The sequence below is a fragment of the Cupressus sempervirens genome, chromosome 6 (assembly GCF_028749045.1).
Source record: "Cupressus sempervirens isolate cs-2001-9-10 chromosome 6, ASM2874904v1, whole genome shotgun sequence".
Classification (NCBI taxonomy): domain Eukaryota; kingdom Viridiplantae; phylum Streptophyta; class Pinopsida; order Cupressales; family Cupressaceae; genus Cupressus; species Cupressus sempervirens.
This window is the reverse complement of record NC_143123.1, coordinates 40,461,226-40,483,872: the sequence shown is the minus strand read 5'-3', so window position 1 is coordinate 40,483,872 and position 22,647 is coordinate 40,461,226. Positions and strand designations below refer to the sequence as shown.

Below are 22,647 nucleotides of genomic sequence, written 5' to 3'. Positions count from 1 at the left end.
TCTCCTCTTCCAACACACACTGCCGAAGAATATGATCCGGCGCCATTTTGTAGAGCAATCCATTGATCAATTGAAACGTACGACTCCTGATTATCAACTTGCGCCTATCATTCGGTGACATCCTCGTGGGAAACTGTCCTGTTGACAGGTACTCGCCAATACTCCTGTACCATTCCGGCAGTACCCCAATCTGAAACAGTTGCGAGTTAGGGAAGTCGTCATTCACACCCTCCGCTGGTTCCCTTATTTTGATCCGCGACAGGTGGTCAGCACTGACATGTTTCTTTCCTGGCTGGACAATGATTTTGAAAGTGAATTCCTGCAACAGGAGTAGCCATCTGCTGATCCTCCCTTGGATGACGGGTTTATTAATCATGTACAACAGGGCCCGGTGATCAACATAGAACACAAACGGTGTAGCAAGCAAATAATGACGGAATTTTTGCATAGCATAAACCATTCCCAACGCTTCTCTTTCAGTCGTGCTGTAGTTCTGCTCGGCCTTTGATAGCAACCGGCTGGCAAAGTATATTGGATGATCCAGTCCGTGATTGCCAGTCTGTGCCAGGGTCGCACCGATCGCATAGTTGGAGGTATCCACATGAACATGAAACTCCTTATTCCAGTCCGGATATGCCAAGATGGGTGCTGTAGCCAATCGTACCTTTAGCCCTTCAAATGCTTCGTCTTGCTCTTTATCCCATCTAAATGATTCTTCCTTGCAGGTTAGCTTATCTAACGGTTGGGACACCTTGGCAAAATTTTTAATAAATCTCCTGTAATAACCTATATGCTCGAGAAAAGACTTTACCTCCGTCACATTAGTAGATGGCTGCATTTCAAGAATGACTCTCACCTTGTCGGGATCCGTCTTTAACCCTTCCTTACAAACAATGTGTCCGAGCAGTCTTCCGTGCGGAACCATGAATCTGCACTTCTTGGGATTCAATGCTAGACAGGCTCTGCGACATCTCTCCATACATTCACCAAGTGCTGCCAAGTGTCCGTCCTCCGTGCTAAATATTGACCAATCATCCAAGAAGGCTTTGAAATTTTCCACGGACATCCTGTCGAAGATATGCAGTATAATCCGCTAGAATGTGGCCGGCGTGTTACACAACCCAAATGGCATCCGGTTGTACGCGTAGACCCCATCTTCGATGACAAATGTTGTCTTCAACTTATCCTCCTCCGCAATAGAAATCTGATTGTATCCGGAGAACCCGTCCATAAAGGAGTAAATTTCATGTCCCGCGACCTCCTCCAGAATGCTGTCTGTGAATGGAATCGGAAAAGGATCCTTGATCGTCACTGCATTCAGGCATCTGAAATCGACGCATATTCGGATCTGAGTAGTATCCTTCTTCAGTGAAATGACTATTGGCGACACCCATTCGCTGGTCTGTACCTTGAAGATAATGCTAGCTTCCAGCATCCGGTTGATTTCCTCCGTAACCTGTGCCGCATAGTTCTTGTTCATCCTGTAGGGTCGCTTTCGTACAGGTACAACTCCCTCCACCAGCGGGATGCGGTGCACACACAATTCCGGCGGTACTCCCTTGAGGTCCTTGTATGTCCATGCAAACACATCCTTCTAGTCCATAAATATCTTGAATGCTGCGGCCTTGAGTACTGGATCCCAATTATCTCCGACTAGTATGTTCCTCGGCTCTGCCTCATCCCCCAAATTCATCGTTTGTAGCGTAGCTTCATTATACTTGATTGTCTCTCCCTCACGGAATGCATGGGTGGGTGTAACATCCAACGGTGCCTCCCTCTCCTTTACTTCACTAAACTCCTTCGGATATTCGTTCTCAATCGATAGAACATTGCAGCTGTGAAATACTTCATAGTCTTCCATTTGTTAGTGGTAAAGATCGTTGACGGAATCCAAGTCGTCATCCGTTGTTCCCCCGTCCAATCGGAGGACGCCCTCCTGATCCAGTTCCATCCGTTGTCTGCCTTCGTCCTCCTCTCCCTCAAAATCTGACGACCGAGCCTCTTCCTCTACCATTTGGGTATGCAGATCAATGACGAATTGACAGCGTTTACTTTCCAGTGATAAGGTGTTCTTCTTCTAGTCGTGTCGAGCTCTTGCTTCGATAAGCCACCCACGGCCCAGGATGGTGTCATAGCCTCTCCTCTTCAACGAAATCACCACGAAATCCATTGGGAACGGTTGAGTGCCAATGGTTACCAGCTGCACCATGAGAATACCCAGTGGTTTAATGCCATGTTGATCGGCGGTCAGCAGCTGAAATCTCGGAGGCCACAAAGTCGACTGTCCAAGTTTCCTCCAGGTTTCTTCTGGCAATACATTTACGCCGGACCCTCCGTCAACTATGGTGTCTGTGAGAACATGTCCAAGTATCCACATCTCGACGACTGCAGGGTGTCGTCCGGATGTCAGCGCCAGCAACATCTGATCTTCTCTTCCAACAGAAATTTCCTTTTCCTTCCCTCGACTTGGTTCTTCTCGTGACTTCTCCTTCCCTTTACTTGATTCTCCTGCAATATTTGAAAGAGCAGATCGAAGTTGAGGCATGGTGAGAAGCAAATCATTTACCTTTACTCGCACCTTCGTTTGCAAAATTTGCCATACTATGTTTTGTTTTGCGGAATTCCTCGCTGAAGTGCCGGTGGTGTCCGGAGGTGTTACTGCTTGGGATACTTTTCCAACCTTCGCCTGTGCTTCCGCAAATTTCCTCTTTTCTTCGGCGAGGTCTGGGTATTCTTTTGCTTGTTGCCGTGTAATCGCTAGAACTTCTTCCTCATCCGCCCCGACAGTGATAAAGTTCACTGCGAATTTTGGACACTTTGAGTCGTCATGATCGTCGGGTCCGCACCATCGGCACAATAGTTGAGGTGTATTCGTTGTTGGACACTCCTGCGCAAAATGCCCCCACAAGTTACATGCGCGGCACTGAATAATCGGCTGTCCGTTTGCATCATACTGGATCCGGCTTCTGCTCGTATTGGTATTGTTATTGTTGTTGTTATTGTTCTGTCCACGCCGATTATTCCTGTATCCTTCGGATGTAGCGCCGACTGTATTTGTGTTTCCGCTACTACCCGACGGGGAAGCCTCTTGTGTGAGAAGCACCTGCGGAGATCCTCTTGTCTTCATGTTAAAGGGGCAGTCTTTTGTCGAATGGCCCATGATCTGACAAATGTCACAAAATTGATTTTTTGGACACGATCCTTTAGTATGGCCGTCGGTCTTACACTCCGTGCACCACAGTTCACTTCCTTTTGGCTCCTTCTGCATATTTTTAAACTCCATCATGTGAACCATATCCTTCTGTAGGGCCCAAACTTTCTTGCTACTGCCTTCGTCGTCGCTGCTATCATCTCCGGCAGGCTCGTCGTCATCAGAATCAGATGAGCTAGTTTTCTTCTTCTTTGTCTTCTGTTCACTTTCGAGATCCAGTGCTCTGTTATACGCATCCACATATGACGAGGGTGGCACAATTTTCATTTTCCTCCGCAATTCCGATCGTAGGCCGTCCACGAACCATCTTTTCTGCAATCTGTCCGCCGGCTTGCTTTCCATTTTGTTTATTAAGTCTTTTAATCTCCTGGCATAGACACAGACAGTTTCGTGCTTCCCCTGCTTGGTATTGAAAATTTTCGCTACGATTTCATTATCATCTCGCAAGAGTTTAAATTCCGCCAGGAACTCCTTTTTAATGTTATCCTAGGCATTCAGCTTTTGTGGATCCGTATCCGAAAACCAATCAATTGCCCCACCCCGTAGGGTTGTCGGAAATTGCCTGACCCATTCGTTGGCATCTGTGATTCCGTTTGCCCGCCAGATCGTCTCACATGTCTTACAATGTCGGATGGGGTCGGTTGTACCATCGCCCTCAAACATCGGCAACTTTTCTTTGGGTCCCGCCATCACAACACTGGAGGTCTATACTGTCACACTGGAGGTCTGTACTCCCGCACTGGCGGTTTGCACTCTCGCACCGGAGGTCTGAACTCCCACAGCGGAGGTCTGCACTTCCACACCGGCGGTCTGCACTCCCACACTGGCGGACTGCTCTCCCACACCGGAGGTGTCGACAGCTGCGAACTTTGGTGAAGAAGAAGGATCTTCTGAAGTTGTTTCCCGCGGGAGTCTATCCCGGACGAAAAGGTCACTCCACGCTCGTGCTCCCTCGGCACTACGAGCCGTGCGAGTTGATGCTCTTCCGTCTGAATTTTCTTCCCTCGGCAAACACAAATTCAAGAACTCCTCCCGTGCTTCTTCCGCCAGTTCCACCTGCTATCGAGTCTCCTCCAACAATTCCTCCGCACTCCTGTTTCCGTCGGCAAGCTTTTGGAATCTCCTTCAGTGGTCTGCCTGCTGTGCCAGAATTAAATGTTCTTGTGCAGTACGGATTCCATCTTTTCCCTTCGCCTTATTCCGATCCTTGTTAAGCTGATTTGGCATTAATCTTCATTCTTCCCACCTTCTAGATTCATAAGGCAATGGCGCCAAATGTTTACCGTACTGGTAACGAAATCAACGCATACAGACAATGGAATAGAATAGCAGAATAATATTCGCAATAGTAGATGATGATTCTTTACAATGATCCCAGACGGGATATAAATACTACCGCTGAACCTTCCCGAAGGAGTCCGTCGGCCACAACATTACATCCGCTACAAACTATTTACCCGTCGGCTACAAAATACAAAACACCGACGACAGTCAATCCGTCGGCTATAGAAACACCGCCGGACCCATCTAGTTGGCTAACAGTTTATGAGTGCATTGATTCCATGCTTGGGTAGACGAGGGCTGCTGTGCGTGAGAGAGACCCCACTCTAGCATTCTATACGGAGCACATTGAACTTATCATTCACCGCAGGTGGGAGAAGTTGAACACTCCTTTGCACATGGCTGCCTATGCATTGAACCCGAAGCAATACATACCTAGGCTTGGTAGAGTCACACCACTTTGGGATGATGAGGTGAAGATTGGGTTCTTTTGATGCATTGCCAAAATGTATGATATTGAGACTGCTAGTGAGATTCGCATCAAGTGGTCCGAATTTGCTAGTCTTTCAGGTAATCCTTAAAGCTTGATTCAATGCTCTAAACTCTTTATAATTATAAGTTCTTTTAATGATTAATTGTAAGTTATAATTTTATTTAAGTTATTTATAATTTTAATATTATGTTGTAAACTTTAAAACTTGTAAATTGTAGGATGCTCGGATATTGCAAAGGTGGATCTCAAAACCATGGCACAAAAGAGTCCCCATTTTGTGGTGGAAATGTCATGGGTCATAGAAGTTAAAGATCACCTCACTAGCCATCCGACTGCTTTCTTAGGTTTGTAATACTAATAACTAATTCCGGCCTTTTATCATCTTAACTTGAAGAGTTTTACTTTGCTGATTTTAATTTATGATTCAATGATTTAATAATTATTAATCATTGATTTACCATTTATCATTTGTTACAAATTGTATGAACATTTGTTTGCAACTTGTAAGTTGTAACTTTCAACTTTGTTATCTCAGGTGTCTAGCTCCTCAGCTGCAAAGAGGAATTGTTCCACCTATAGCTTCATTCACTCTGTTAAGAGCAACAGACTTACCTCTAAGAGAGCAGAGAAGTTGGTTGCTGTACATGGTTACTTGCGACTCAAAGATCGCAAGACATGCGAGTACAAGGAGAGCCCTGCAACATGATGGGATGTGGAGCCAGAGGATCCAACTCAGATTGATGAGGATGCCGATGTAGAAGCCAATGTAGGGCTAGTTGGTATTCGTTTAGAGGATCAACATCTTACCCACGAGGTGTCTAGTAGTTCCAATGGTGAGGACTTGGGCATAGGGGATGATTAGAGAGCACTTGAGATGATACCATTCTCATTATTGACATTTTGTCATTTTGTTGATTGTACTCACTTTGATATGGCTAGGATACATTATTATTATTTCATTGTTTCATGCTATTTGGCTCATTGTGATCATGAGCATCTTTATGATATATGATATTCATAGAATCATATTTGAACAATGAATTTTGAATCTTGCATCTTGAACTAAGTTAATTTGTTAAATGGTTATTAGTAATGGTTATGAACTTTCAAGTTTCAAGTTTCAACTTATGGTTTGTGAATCGCATTTCAATTTTCTCTATTCACTATATTCAACTATATTTGGTATGTTAATGTTATATAATATATTGAAGAATTATTTCATAATTAGCATTTTTCAGTCACATATATTATATACATACTATTCAATGCACTCCCCCTCCTCCTCCCCCCCCCTTTGCTCCTTTATCGCCGCACCCCCGTTGTCCCCCCTCCATCTCCAAATTGAGGCTATTTTTTTCCCGCACCCGAAACTCGCCCTGACGTCCCCGCGCACTGCCGCACCCCCGCGCCAGGGTAAAACTACAAATATTATAGTGAAGAGACTCTTGCTATGCCAACAAGTGTGCCACCGTATTGTGATGCAGAAGTAGGTGAAGGGTTTAGCAAAGCTGTTAGTAAACTCTTCCCTGATATTTGAATGGAAGATGCAGTTATAAGTTAATTATCTGATTTTGCATCATCCATTGGTCATAGTCTTGCTTCTATTTGTGACAAGTATAGGAAGGATGCTCACTCTTGTTGGAACCTCAATGGCCACAAATCGCCACACCTCCAAATTCTCACAATCAAATTTTTATGACAAGTAAGTTTATGAATTTGTATACACTCTCTAAATCTGGTTGTCATTTTGAAATTAACAAACTTCTTTAATTTATTTAAGTTTTAGAGAATCCAGTGAGTTCATCCTTTGCTTCAATAGGTTGCTAGTTCATCTTCAGCTGAACGAATTGGAGTGCATACTCCTTCATAAAGCTGAGGGTTTAGTCTACAAACTTGTGCCTTCTTACTCACAAACATGATGATTACAAGGAAGGGACAGCAAAGTTGTGGGATGTAGAATTAAAGCATATTGACTTGGATCTTCCTATTGCTGCACAATCTTTGACAATGCAGTACTCAAGTAGCCAACATACTTTTAGTGCAAGTAATAGTGGGGTTCAATCATCTAATGTCAATGTTGATGACAATCTTGATATTGATGATGACTTGTAAGGTTCTAATTAGTGAGCTGATATTTGATTTCTTGTATTATTTCTATTTTAAACAACGACTATATATCATGAAACTAGTTTGATCTTTTTGATATCGAAAACACAATTTCAATTAAAATTAGCTATGTTCTAAAATCTGAAATTTGTAATGGTTTTTTTTAGCTGCTAGCATATGTATTGGTATGTGAATTCGACACTTAATTTGTTTTTTACTTTTAGCAATACATATATTAATAATAACCTGCCATATACATGTATTGGTATTGGTATGTTTTTTAGCAGCACACACGTGCACACACTCATATCACACACATACGGACGTACCCGACCTCCTAAAATAATTTCCGCCGTACACTCATACACACGTATGTGTACTTGTTCCCGTACCCGATTCAACTACTTAGCTTTTTTATTTTTCTGTTAGAATATTGGAAGGCTTATTCCTTTGACTAGTTATTGGAAACTTGCACAAATCACCACATTGTTGCAATGATACTTTTAGTCATTGATGAATGGAAGTAGAGGTGCAAAAAGTACTCTCTAGACTAATCATTGAGGAGATGTAAGCTCAAGTAAATTCATTATTTACAGTTCCATATTGAGTTTGTTTGGAAATTTCTTTCTGAGCTAAGAAACTCAACATGCCAAGAGAACTTTGCTATCAATAATTGTGGTAAATCCATCAGATATGAATAGGTGATGACTTGGTTTGATGATGTATCAACACTTTTGTAGCATGTCTTCAAGGATGTAATTCAATCTTTGTGTGAATACCCGCAAATAAATCCTGTTAAAATTTAGATGAGGCTTGGTTTCCTTTTTCCTAGGTATATAGTTTTTGGATGCGTCTACAATATTAGGTCTATTATCCGTCGGATTTATTGGATGAATTGATTTGATTAGTTTATCTGCAATAGTGAAATTATGTTATACTTCTCAACTGCCTTTAACAAATTATGAAGTCGATATTTTTTCGTCCTCTACAAAGGTCTCATGGTTGCTGCAATTCTATCAAATGACAAGGCTGTGTCTTTGCATTCTCTCAACTTGAATTAACGTGCACTTTGGAGTGTCCTTCATTTAGAGCACAGAAAAGGGAATATTTAGGCCATAAGCATTGTTTGGCTTCTTAAGAGTTGCATATTTTATATCATGTGTCTTATGCATGATCATCTTCCTCAAATTCTCAATTTAATGCAATAATATGCCCTTTATGTTGCAATAGACTATGTACATTGAGGAATAACAAATCCTTGGTGATATTTGCATCGCTGCTATACTTCCAAAAGGAGTCACTTGATTTTGTTACATCACTTGTCCATATCTGATGCTTGTATGAACTGCTCCTCTTATTTGATCCTCACACTACTCAATCTCTTGACCTCTTGAACTACGAAGTACATCAACTTCTTTTTAATCCATTCAGGTTGGGGGAAAGGGAGATGTAATACCGAAAACCGAGAGGTGGGGTAGGTAGTTGAACAAATACCGAAAACTCTGATCATGGATTATGAGCAAAATTGTTCTTCCCAAAAAATAGTGATGTTATATTTATCTTGCATGTACCATCACTGACAAATCCAAATAATGAGTTGGCTAGTTTAATCATGACCATAGGGTCTAAGAGATGGGGATGGGTAAAGATGTATGATACTTATAGGCATACAACATTGGGGATACAGGGTATGGGGGTATTAAAAATTACTAATGCGTGGTTTGTGAATATGCATGCATACATGAACCTGTAATACGAATAATTTAAAAAAGTAAAAATATTACAAGGTTACTGAAAATTTAAAAAATGGGCAAAATCTATTTAAATTGTATATTGGTATCGAAGTGGACTATGTTATAGGCTCAAAAAAATTGAGATTGTATGAATACAAAGTTTGTACTGCCAATATAGATTCCAAAACTTGACATACCAAGGTACTGACATTTATTTTACAGCTGAAAGAGACTCATCCTCCAACTTCAGTCAGTTCCAAGATTGATTGTCAAAATAGATGGAACTTCATAACGTGTAGTTGTCAAAAAACTGGCATGATTTTTTATTCTGTATAACAACTGACAAAGGCATTTTGGTCTGAGTTCCTTGGCTGTTAACTCATTATCAAATCTATATTATATCTCCCTTGGTATGCATCTCCAAAATGGTCACAGTCAAGGGATGGGTGCTCGTTCCCATGCTTCTATACTCACTAGCATACATATTATGATTATCAAATCTATATTATATCTCCCTTGGTATGCATCTCCAAGATGGTCACAATCAAGGGATGGGTGTTCGTTCCCATGCTTCTATACTCACTAGCATACAACTTGCATGATTCATAGGCTTTTATCTTTCAAAATGGCATCAACTTTGCTTAATATCTGCCAACAGTGTTAGTGCACACCAAATGATATTGGCCAAGAGTAGAATTTTTAAAATTGTCTTGTTGACTAGTCTCTGCTTTCATGGTTGAATTCTTTACTCTCACTGCAACCAAAGCTTGTCTTCATTTCATTGCAAATGCAAATTGTGACATGTTTCACATGTATTGCCAGTGAAACCTTATGCACATTATTTTTTAGTGGAGGATAATAGTAGCATAGAATTGTCATGAGAAGAGGCCATCTTATTGGCCAAGATGTGATTTTTTGGGATAATTTTAGACAATAGTGCTTTTATATTTATGCTAATGCAAAATTCTAATGGTCACAATCACTCACCCGTAGATGCAGTATATCTATTATTTTTTTTTACCTCATATATACCTTAGTAATGATTTCATAAATGATTTGTGATATACTAGAGTCTTCAACTATTAGGAATTAGAATCATGGATCATTCATTACTAAAGAGGCTATTTATCAAATAATATGGAATTGCATGCTTGTTTCCTTTTTGATCAATTTTTGCTTGTTTCGTATTTATGTGGTTGTATTTCGTATTGTGATATCCATTGGTCATAATTGTTTGTTTATTGAAATAATCTTGGTGATTATACTTTGTTGTTGTTTTATATTGGTTTTGTTGTCTTTCAAGGTGCTTATGCATTTTAGTATTTTATTATTTCTATCTTTATGTTGAGGCTTGGAAATATTAGTATTGAAGCTTCACAGGATTGAATTGGATTATTTAATATTTTACTTCTTCTGTTGAGTTATAAAGCTTTTGATCCTTATTGATATGCTTTAGTCATTTGCTGATTGCTTATTTACAGTGAGCTTGATTTGGAGAGACATGGGTTGAAGCTTCTAGCAAGGAATCCAGCATCGTTCACTCCTTCATTAGATGGGAACCATCTTCTCTTGGGCCCCGATGCAGCATTTAACTACACACAGATTTCCAAGTTCTCAAAACGGGATGCAGAGGCCTATTCAAGGTTGTGGAACCTGGTCACTTGTTATGTATGAACTAGACCTATTACTAGATTCCCAAGGTTTCATTTATCTACAATGTTGTGTGTCTTGTATTAGCATGCCATGGTTGTGGTAGAAGTACTTGGGCATATTACGAAAGATTTCTGTTGGTACCATTTGAAGGTTGATATGGAGCCAAAACATTTCGACAAGTCTCTTTGACCTGTAAAATTGACTAAAAATATTGAAAATGTTATTTCCATGTTATTATTATATAGATATATATATTTTATAAGCAATCTATGGTGGTAGATAAGAGAAGTCTTTGCGCGTAATACTATGATAGTTTTTCATGGATACCATTTGTAGGTGGATATTAAACTAGAAAATTTCTGAAAGTCTCTTTAATCTGTAAAATGGAATGCGAAATATTTATGTTTGTATGTAATTATAATTTGCATAAAAATTGCTGCGTATTTCATGAAAGATGCCATCTGGAAATTTGCTGTACTTCTGAATTTGGTTTGGAAAATAGACTTTGACCAGCATAAGATTTTTTTTGATGTGTTTTTCTTTTCCTTATATTTTGTATTTTTGAATGGTTTCTGAATTTTAGATTTTTAATAAATTTCAATATAAAAACAATGAACTTCTACACTGCTGATTAAAAAAAATGAACCTCTACACTAAACATGTAAGGATCACTTTGGAATGTCATAAGATAAATTTATTGCCCAACAAGAGACCAACAAAGGATATAAGGGACTGCCATAAACAAAGTAGTAGCCCAGAACAAAGTGGGAGTACCAAAAGGTGTCCAGGGGAAGACAGAGCAAGAAAACAAAGAACCAAAGAACCAAGGAAAGTAGGAGCCGACAACCGAAGCGAAGCAACACCACAAACTAGCTGGTCCAATCTGCTAGAAAAGTCAAGAATTAATGGGTAGGCCATAGGACAAGGAATCCTAGTCCGTCTCCGAGAGCTCCAGATGACGCTAGTAGAGGAAGGCTGCTGCTGAGTGGATGTAGAATCATGTGGTCATTGGTCTTTGGAGCCCAGTCTGGGGATCCAAGCTTTCTTAGTATCCCGTGTGGGGGAAACCACAGTGAAAAAAAGAGGTGATAAGCTGGTTGAAGTGTGATCTTTGAGGGAGGAAGTGCTGCAGGGTGTAGTCCCTGAGCCTCCGTAGCTCCCAGAGGTAGAGAAACAAGCACCTTTGATCCCTATAAGTGAAAGAGGTCTTGCAAGATTGGGTCTCTCTAAATAAGCATTAAAATCTCTCTGATCTCATAGCAGATGGGACAATGAAAGATGAAATGAGTCTCTGCCTTAGCCACCCTTAAATCACAAATATGACAAATCCTATCTTTCCTAGCCAAATGGTGATCAGTATGAATGCGAAGCTGATGAGAACCAACTTTGAAAGAACCTTGAGAAATCTAGAGAGCATGAGACCAACCATGTGACTGGTAAGTGGGGCACAATTATCTTGTCTTGTAACTCATGACAATTCTCTCCATGGAATGCCATCATAGGATAGAGCCCCCTAGGGGGACATGTCCAAATAGTGTGAATGTAATGTCGATAAATGTTAGCTTTGATATGCATGTTTAACTCTTGTCGGGATGAAAAGAGATGAGATGAGGCATCCAAGGAGTATTAGAAAGGGGGATGATGATCAATATCAATCCCTATAAGTCCCAAAAGAGTGGATGCCTGAGTGAACTAGTAGTAGGCTCTCCCAATAGGGCCTGAGCGTGCAATGGCTTCCGAGGAGCAAAGGGCTAGATAGGAATATCTATGATACCCCTCTGGGGAGTTTGTGAAGCACTACTGGTGATGAAGGAACAAGATCAGATTGAAGATGACACCCAGCCCGAAGGGATGGGGCTCAAACTCCGTGAGGATAATGGTATAGGGGGTACACTAATTGCATCTGATAATTAGCTGAAGCAGAAGAGTATGGACCCACTCTATAGAGCCCTAGTCTGACTCAAGTATGGACATCCCCCAAACCAAAGATCCATAAAGCATAGTTGATCTAATCAAAGCATCCAAAAGAGTCAACTTGGTCTCGCTGTCTTGGAAGTGATGTACGAAGCATTGTCTCTCAACCAAGGCAAGAGAAAGAGAGATAAGATAAGAGAAAATTATCAATGTCCAACAAGAGACCACAAATGGTCTAACGGACCGAAGAGTACAATAGGGCCACACCCAACAGTGGGAACACCAGTGTTTGTAAAAAGAACATAGCAACAAAACACAAAACAAGAGGCAAGAAGCCAGAAGAAGAGCCTAAGTACTTCCTACAGGCAAGATGTAACCCATAATTGAAGGATAAGGCTTGAGGCGAAGGTGAGTACAATTCCTGGACTGTCTTGAAGAACCGCTAGATGTAGGATGGGGTTGTCGTGTGTGTTGAGTCTAACCACAACAAGGCCACACTAATTTAGTGTGGCACTGAGAAGTAGAGTGAAGACTAAGCGATCTCTTCATTCCATAGACATTAGACATTAGAGTGAAGGACGAGGTAATGAGCTGGCAATACCCTTGTCGTTAGGAGCATTGGGACTTGAGAATATGCACGTGGAGCCACAAGGCTTTTTGCTGGTAAAGTGCTAGGCACTTGTGGTTGGAATTTCTAAAGGAGAAAGGCTCATACACTCTCTAAATAGGCAGTAGAACCTTTCCTTGATCTCGTAGGAAGCAAAACCTCCCCAAGAGAGTACAGGTGACAAATCCTATCCTTCCTAGCAATCCGATAATCCTTCTTAATGCAAAGCTGGTGTGAGCCAACCCTGAAAGAGCCCAAAGAGATGCAAAGAGCATGGGTCCAATGACGAGTGAGGTACCAAGGGTGAACAATGATTCCATCATGAATATCCATTTAGTACTCAACGTAGAAGGCCATCCTCGATTGGAGACACCTTGGAGGGTTAATCCAAGTCGTGATGATGTACTGTGTTGGCTAAATTTTTTGTAAGCCACTATGATCACAACTTACAAAATGGGAATTTTAGGCAACAGTGTAGTGAGATAAATCTCTCCTCTTAGCAATAGGGGAGGCTCCCTTCTTACCATAGGTAGCTACAATAGAAACCTAACTGGAATTGACAAATGGCTGGTTCACTGGATCTATTCCTCTTGTTTTAGGAATGCTCTAACACTAACAATTACTATTTGCAATTTAATAAAAGGAATCTATTGCTACAATAAAACAACCTTAATAGTTGACATAAGAACAACCTTAAGGCAACAATATAATTTGATTTGGGTGGTTGATAGTAAGAACCCAAAGTCTCCTACATGTAACCTTCTTGAAACAAATTGCGAACAACTAACAAAGCTCAAAGTACTATTGGGATGGGTGACCTCCTGGGAAGTCTCAGTGCTTCACCCTGTGAGCATCACCTAGATCCAATGAGTGCTAAGTGTTCCATTTATTCTCATGAGATGGATTCATGTTGAATCACAACTCATGAAACATGGGTCAATGAGTTTGACTCAAAATCACACAGTTAAATCCTGATAGCAATACCACAATTTGACTTGCTGTGGAAATTATCTCCTACTTATCAATTGATGAGCTTAAGGGGCTTTCTAATGAATGGTTCATAAGGCACAACACTTGGTGAAGGTTTTGCAAATGGGGTTGCAAGCTTTGGGTTTAACCATGGAGAAAACTCTGTAGTTAAGTGCACTCAGGCAATAGTAGTACTAGGATGGGGGACCTCCCAGGAAGTCTCGGTGCTTCATCTTTGTGAGCATCACCTAGATCCAATGAGTGCTAAGTGTTCCATTTATTCTCATGAGAGCTAGATTCATGTTGAATCACTACTCATGAAACATGGGTCAATGAGTTTGACTCAAAATCACACGGTTAAATCTTGATAGCAATATCACAATTTGACTTGCTTTGGAAATTATCTCCTACTTATCAGTTGATGAGCTTAAGGGGCTTTTTAATGAATGTTTCATAAGGCACAACACTTTGTGAAGGTTTTGCAAATGGGGTTGCAAGCTTTGGGTTTAACCATGGAGGAAACTCTGTAGTTAAGCGCGCTCAGGCTGGAGTAGTATTGGGATGGGTGACCTCCCGGGAAGTCCTGGTGCTTCACCCCTGTGAGCATCACCTAGATCCAATGAGTGCTAATTGTTCCATTTATTCTCATTAGAGATGGATTCATGTTGAATCACTACTCATGAAACATGGGTCAATGAGTTTGACTCAAAATCACACAGTTAAATCCTGATAGCAATATCACAATTTGACTTGCTGTGGGAATTATCTCCTACTTATCAAAGCTCAAAGTCTTTGCTCAACTATTCTGATACGAAATAATATACTAGTGAGTAAAGCTCAAACTCTTTAAATCCTAGTAGTTGTTGCCACTATCAAACTATAACAATCTTGTCTATGAAAGGTCAAAGTCTTTCAAGAACAACACTAAATACTCAAATGCTTCACAAAGAGAGACGTAACAAAGACAAATTAATCAATGCTGCAACTTAAGAAACAAAGATTGATTCCAAGCCTCACAACACAAAGTTTGGGAAAAACTTGCTTCATTATTCACTAAAGAGATTTGCAACAAGAAATACATAGCCTTCAAGTTACAAGCGCAACCGTTTTCTATAAAGAAAAAGATGATTATCTACAATGAGATCTCTCCTATATATAGGAAAATAAGAGAGAACAAAGAGGAGGGAAAAGACAAACTCCTCAACCACTTTGACTTATTCGCTAACAAACTCCTAACTAACTAATATGACTTATTCAAAGTTGCATGCCTAATGCGATTGCAACTTGACTACATGCAGCTGATTGTACAGGGACATGTAATCTTGTACTTACAACATGATTGCTCTTTACATGTAAACTTTGTCATCCTAATCTAAAACATGTGAAAAATTTGAAATGTTCACAGTCTCAACTTTTTTTTGTAAATTTTCTGCGTTTAGACACAACTTCAGCATCAGGCTCATTGGCGTATTCAACAACCATTATGATCTTTCAATATGTATTTGCTGCTTCCGAAATTTCTTTGATAGAGGGGCCTCAATTTGGGAATGTTGGGGGGACAAGAGCGGGCGACGGAGTTTATATTGTATATACTATACATATAATATTTAAAATGCTAATTATGAAAAGGTGTGTAATAATATAAGACATAAATATGAAGTATAAGCTCATCATGACCACTATTGCTATTGTGTCAATGTCATACATCCTATCAATGCACTTGAAGAATTCTTCATTCACTTGAAATTCAAATTTTAAAATCAATAAATTAACAAATTAAATATTCCTAAGTGCAAGTGTAGTAACTTCTATCTTTCAAGTGCAAGTGTACTAAATTCAAAATTGATAATAGATTACCTCATCATCATTCTGTGGTGTAACTCTCCTAGGCCTAGGCATGTACCACTTTAGATTCAATGCATAAGCAACCATATGTAAGGGAGTGTTGAGGCTGTCCCATCTACGTTGAATAATAGGCCAAATGTGCTCAATGTAAAATGCTAAAGTAGGGTCCCTCTCGCAAAATTGCCCTCATCTAGCCAAGCATGGCATCAATGCACTCGTACACCTCTCCAAGAGTAGTTGCATCCGCATCCCCATATTTGGAAAACTGGAGTGATGAAAGAGACAATGTATTTTGCATCACTCCAAATTATATCACTTTTCACTATCTCCTTCACCCTCAACCCCTGCTTTGTCTTGGACCCATCCCAGTTATTCCACTCATTCTTCATAACCATGAGTTGCAGTGGCTGCTGCAACTCAATCATTCTCTCCAAAAGAATGAAGTAGGATGCATATCGGGTCTCAACCGGTTTCAGGAATTCATTCCTTGCGAAGCTCCTGAAAAGGGCATGTGATGTGTGGTGATTGTAGATAAACATCTGCACATCTCTAGCATTTGCTCACTACTCCTTGAATCTAGGGAATCTTCCCCATGTCCTTTAGCGCATTGTTCATGGCATGCACACAACATGGAGTCCACCAAATATGTCTGTAAGTTGTCTCAATAAGTCTCCCTACAACTCTACACACAGGTGCCGCATTTGTCACTACTTGAACCACATTTTGTGGTCCAACCTCCTCAATAGCATCCCGAATTGTATGAAACTGAAAATCAATATCCTTTTGATGCCCTGAACAATCAATGACCCTCAGAAAAGATGGTCCCTCTATGCATGTAATGCTGATATTGATGAGTGGACAATTCCTAATCTCCGTCCACCCATCCATGATGATGTTACAACCATACTCCTCCCAAACAGGCCTCAAGTTCTCTTTCTCCAAAGCAATCTTGGCGCACTCTTTATCCAAGATTGTAGTTCGCAATTTGTGCTCACTTGGTGGCACAAATGACGGTCCTTCTCCCCTTTCCACTAGCTGCATCATCTCCTTATAATAAGGAGACCGTGTCACATGAAGAGGTGTGCCCTTGGCAAAAAGAAATCTACCAATGCCCTCCTCTATCTCATCGCTTAGGCGGGCATTAAAGAAATCAGCAATGGTGTTATTGTGAGATGACACCTTTCTTTTTCCCTTGTTGGACTGTGCTTTAGGCATAGCACTAGATGTAGAAGGACCAAAGGCTGCCCCTGCAAATGTTGTAGCCAAAGGTGTCTGCTTTGGTCTATGCCTAGGACTAGGAGTAGAATAATGTGGCTGCTCCTGCTCATAAGCTTGCTGAAGACTTTGAACTTGTTGCCTACCGATCAAGGTGGTAGGTACCTCAATACCCAAGTCATTTGGAACATGTTAAAGATTGGTGAACTCAATTCTATAATGCAATTTTTTGGATTTTGTCAAAAACTTGCATGCACCCACACCTTTTCCTATCCAAAAGAGGAATTGTGCATTCACTCTAGTGATGCTCTCAAACCATTTTGTCTTACAAATGTTACATTTCCACTATCTTGTACCACCACCTGCAGTTGTTCGTGCAATTATCCTTGTTGCAAACTGTTTGACAGGAGATTTAGAGTCATAACTACCCTTAGCCCACTTTGCCTAAAGAGTGGAGGGGCAATCTGTAGCTGGTGGATCAAGTTGCCAATTATTTGTTGATTCTGAATGTGTTTTTTCATTCTCTTCATGTTCACCCTCAGGGCTATAATCCTCTTGGTTACTATCACTATAAGAATGGGCCTCTAAATCCATCTCATCATCACAGTAATTTGACCCACTTGAGTCATTACTTCACAAAATGAAAAAAATATAAAATAAATACATGCTTTCAGCCTATGCCTTTCTTCAAAATCAAATTTAAAAAAAATAAAATTCAAGCAACAAAGGTCTAGACACAAAACAAGAAACATCTACTAAAATCTAGAAATGAAATTCAACTAAAAACTAAAAGCTACAAACTAGAAACAAAAAACAATGATCTTGACTTAAAAAATTAGAAAATAAAATTAAAAAACTATGAAAAACCCTACCTTTTGCTTTACAAATCTCTTGAACAAGTTGAAAAATCTTTCTTCTTCTCTTCTTGCTCCTTACTCCTCTTTTCCTTCCACAAGCTCTTTTCACTCAAATAAGCACCCTTCTATGAGCTCTTCACTCTTCTTGCTGCTGTTGCGAAAACTAGAAAACCATGAAATGAATAGAAAAGAGAAAATGAAGAGGCTTAATGGGATTTCAACATCTAGATGGGCCCCACACACCCTAGGGTTACTAAACATAAAAAACAAAATAAAAACCTTTTAAATTTTTTTATTTTTTGCACTTTTTCAAGGGGACAGCTGGTCATCCCCTGCTGGGTCAAGGGATGCGTCCCTGTCCCCTATGTCCCCAATGAGGATGCAGGGATGTCCCCCTATCACCAACGTTTGGATGGTGTTGATGGGGACGTGGGAACGCTGTACCCTCGTCTTGGGTGCGACCCCCAAAAAATGGCGGGGACACGTCCCCTGTTACTATGAATCTAGGAGGGATTGCTACTAAGTTGAAATCCACAATCTGTTTTACAACTAACCGAGTGTAGTCCATGCACCGTATATCCACTTCGGTGCATACATCAATTCAAAGATCTTCTAGATGACTCTGTGTAGGAATTGCTTCCTCATCTTGTCATGCAATCCTCTATAGTCAAGGTAACTTCTAGTTACGAACCTCTTCAATGTAATTCTTTGAAGCGCAAACTCCATATTCTTTGCTTTAGGCACAGTATCCAAAGAGTACCGATCAATCTTTAAAGGGTTGTGTGATGAAATCCGCAGTCTTGGCAGGTGCAAATTGGATTGATAAGCCTATACCTCCATGAGTTGTCTTGCCATTTTCATGAGTATAATTGTGTTTGTAGGGTACCTTGGCAAAGTGTATGGCTCTCCCTTGAAACATCCAACTCGCAGATATGTGAAGTTGGGAAACTGTAGAACCATACAACCATACTCATTTACTTTGTTCCACGCCTCATTAGAAACTTGTTTGTTTGGGAGTTCTTTCTCAAACAAGCACATGTAATGCCCAAAGAAGGCATTCTGAATCCTTCAAAAATGTATCCAGATTTTCTTTAGAAGCAATTGATGATAGAATTCCCACACGTGCACTATAGACCTGTTGTCCTATATTTTGTCACCACAAAGTGTAGGTAACAGAACAAAACCTTTTCAACTTAGCTTTGCATATCTTTGAGTTTAGTTCATTATTTAATTGGATAACATTGATCAAACAATTGATTCCATTTGATATAATAAATCCTTTTATTGGAGGCTTTTGTCAAGTCTTTTTAGTTTTTCTATTTTTCGAGCTTATGCTTGATTTTTGAAGCCTTCAACGTGCTTTTCCTCATTTTTGAGTGTGTTAGTTGGCTTTTGGTCCTTTGGTTTTACTCAAGTCATTGTTTTCGGTTTTCCCTTCGATTTGATCTATCTTAGGGCTTAATCGTTGTTGGCAATCAAAAGATATGACCAATTTAATGCTCAAAAAGTGGACCTTTTAGGTCCAAGTGCATGAATTAAAAATATCATGTTATATTTTTAAGTTGACATTCACTTTTTGAAAAATATAATATGAATTCATTTTATGTTATGTTTTTAAGTTACTTTATCATTTTGATTTTTCACTTAAAGTAATTATAGTGCACTTTATGTTTCACTTAAGTGACTATATTAACTATATAGTTTGATTAATTTTTGAGTTTTAAATCAAATGCTTTACTAAATATTACTTTTAAAATGATATTGCATATACTATATTAACTATATAGTGTAAATATTATTTATGTCCCATTTGAGTAATATTTATTCAAAAATAAAATTGACATGTGCTTAATTCATCACTTAAGTTGTGCAAACATGTCTCTAAGCACGCTTTAATTCAAAATTATGTCATTGCACCGTAAAAGGTATGATTTTGAATGGAAATGAATAACATCTAATTGCATATGTTTTAAAATGTGCAAAGGCACCCAAAAGGTGCATTTTTGCTCATAAGACACATTTAAGTCATTTGCAAACATGTCATTGCACCAAAAATGTGTATTTTGCCTTATGGAGGTCAATTTTGAAAATTTTAAAACATGTCTTTGAACGAAAAAGGTGCGATTTACTTACAAGACATGCAAATGCATCTTGAGAACCGATTTTTGCATTTCAAGGGCAAAACTTCCATGCTTATGGCTTCCAAAAACATGTTTTTGGTGATCTTTCCCAGATTTGTTTATGAAATGTCTTGAAATCTTCTCCTCTAAGGGTGTTTTTGCAAATCCAAGCATCCTCATGCTTTAGGCTTTGATTTTTCTTGCCTAAAAATGTTTCATTTTGAGCTTGGGGAACCATGTTTTTTACCCATATTTGGGCATTTGAATCGACATTTTGGCTCCAAGGAGGAACATTTTGGCTTTCTGTGGTGTAATAGATGCATTGAGGGCCACGTTTTTGCATTCCAAAGACAAAAACCTTGCATGTAATGCCCTTGGGAAACCACATTTTTATCAAAACGGGTTTTAGCATGTACATTTTCTCAAAAACGCTATATGCATTGAACATTCTTGACCACGTTTTTGGGATTGGGCATGAGAAATGTCTCATTTGCTGCTCATTGGTTATTCTTCATTGAAAGTTTGAAGAGGTCCAAGCTTGTTTGAGAATTTGTCAAAGTTGGAACTTCATTCCCTTCATTTTTGGCATTTTAATCTTCAAGTAAGTGGACATTTTCCTTTTTTGCTAATTAATTCATGCTTATCTTGCTGATTTGATGCATGCTTTAGCTTGACATTTCACATTTGTTGATATAGATGCCATGAAAAGTGCATTTTCTCTTTAAAAATGATGAAAAGTCTCATTTTCATACTCTTGGTTTTTTCCCAAATTCCAAATCCGAGTTTGCATGTTAAGGTATCTTGCTCGTTGACATGTTTGAAGGCATTTGTTTCTTTTCTTGTTTGCTTGCTTGTTTTCTTGTTTTTCTTCATTTGGAAGAAGTTGCAAGTTCTTTCCCAAGAGCTTCATCACGTTTCACTTCACTCCATCTTCCATCTTCCATCAATGAATGCAAGTTTATCTCTTCATTCCACCTCCATCATTACATGCCAAGGCACATTGCATTTATTCCTTCCATATCCGCCATTACACTTTATGAGCAATTACATGTAATTTTCAATTTCATGTCACAACACATTGCATCCCATCTTTTGCATGCAATTACATGTAAACTCACTTTTCATCCACATTTACATGCAATCTCACTTTTCATTCCTAATTGCATGTCACATATAGATGTAATTCACTTTTCGTGAATGACATCTTGAAAACCTGTTTTTGACTTAAAGTCCCTTTTTAAAAGTAAAACAAAATGATTTGCATGCATTCCCATTCATTCGATTTCCATGTCTTAAAGCATATTCATAAATGTTGACTTCCACCTCATATTTTCATCCTCTCAAGCCGTACTCCAACCTTCACATATGCATGTTGTCTCTTTTCAACATCATCACATTAGATCTTTGAAGTATCTAATCCATTCTCGGAAGCTTTGTTGTTAATCAAGAATCAACGATTTTATGGAAGCAATATCCTCTGACGATGTGTTGACATTTTAAAATTTTCATGTTGCAGCACAAGTACAAGGGATGCCCCCATTTGCAAGATCAAAAGGCAAAATGAAATATTAATATGATAAAGAGTTGGCTCATGCAAATCCATCCCAGGTTACATCTATTCTTGATAGTGTGTTAGATATAGAGATAGAGCATGTAGATATGACCGATTTCTTGTGACAGATAAAAGCTCCTACTAGCCATGAAATGAAATGTATTAAAAGGAGTAATATTCATTTGGTGTCTTCTTTTCCTATGGTTGCCCTGGAACCAGAATTTGTTCTTGGATGTGCAAAGCGTTTTAGTCTGAAGTCAAAAACCATCAAGGATGCTAATGGTAATGTTATTGTAAGCCTTGATCTTGAGGTTATTGAACATATTTTCAAAGTATCGCAAAGTGCAAAGTGTGTGGATTTGAACAAAGAAACAACTTTGGAGATATGGAATACGAATAAGGGAAATTATCAGAAGTATGTTAATCTATATTGGTTAGATTCCAAGTGAAACAATTTCTCAAGATGGCCAAAAACCATTCATAGATCTAGTTTCAAGCCGGAATACAAAGACCTAATTATCTTTCTTAGCAGAATATGCATCTCAAAGATTCTAATGATTTTGAACCATGTATGTATAAGTTCATTTTCCAAATCATTGATAATAAGGAACATATCTTTTGGGGAGAACTAATTAGCATTGCACTTTGTGAGTAGTTGCTCAATGTAGGAATGTCAACACCATACATGAATTCGTATCTTCTCTATATTGCTGCTGCTATGAGATCATTTTTTGGGCTTTCAACCAAAGGAAATCGTCTTCAAATTCTAGTTTGGGAGTATTATGATTGGATTACTCTAACTAATAGTAAATACCATTACAGAAGAGTTTTGAACATAATGATGTGAGATTTCATCAATTTGTGCCAGTGGGATCCTGGTGAAGGCTACAACCATGTTTATATCAGAGTGGCGCAACAGATGCTTAATGACAGTGTGGTGCAAGGGAGGTTTGATAACAATTTACTCATTTCACCCACATGTTTGATTTGGGACCCTGGAGTTGTTGATGTTTCGTCAAATGATAGGTTGCTTGAGGGCAAGCAATCTTTGGGTAGTGAGGATTTGTCATGTCCCCAAATTTTAATGTAAT

General features: G+C 39.3%; 1 protein-coding gene across 1 annotated transcript in view; it reads left to right on the top strand.

Moving 5' to 3' along the window:
- The window catches only part of LOC149551010 (FAD/NAD(P)-binding oxidoreductase family protein), a 304,663-nt gene that overhangs the window by 19,597 nt on the left and 262,419 nt on the right, over positions 1-22,647 (top strand). The window contains exon 3 of the mRNA XM_089786572.1: positions 10,306-10,467. Coding sequence (XP_089642698.1) covers positions 10,306-10,467 — 162 coding nt within the window. The remainder of the gene's footprint in view (positions 1-10,305; positions 10,468-22,647) is intronic.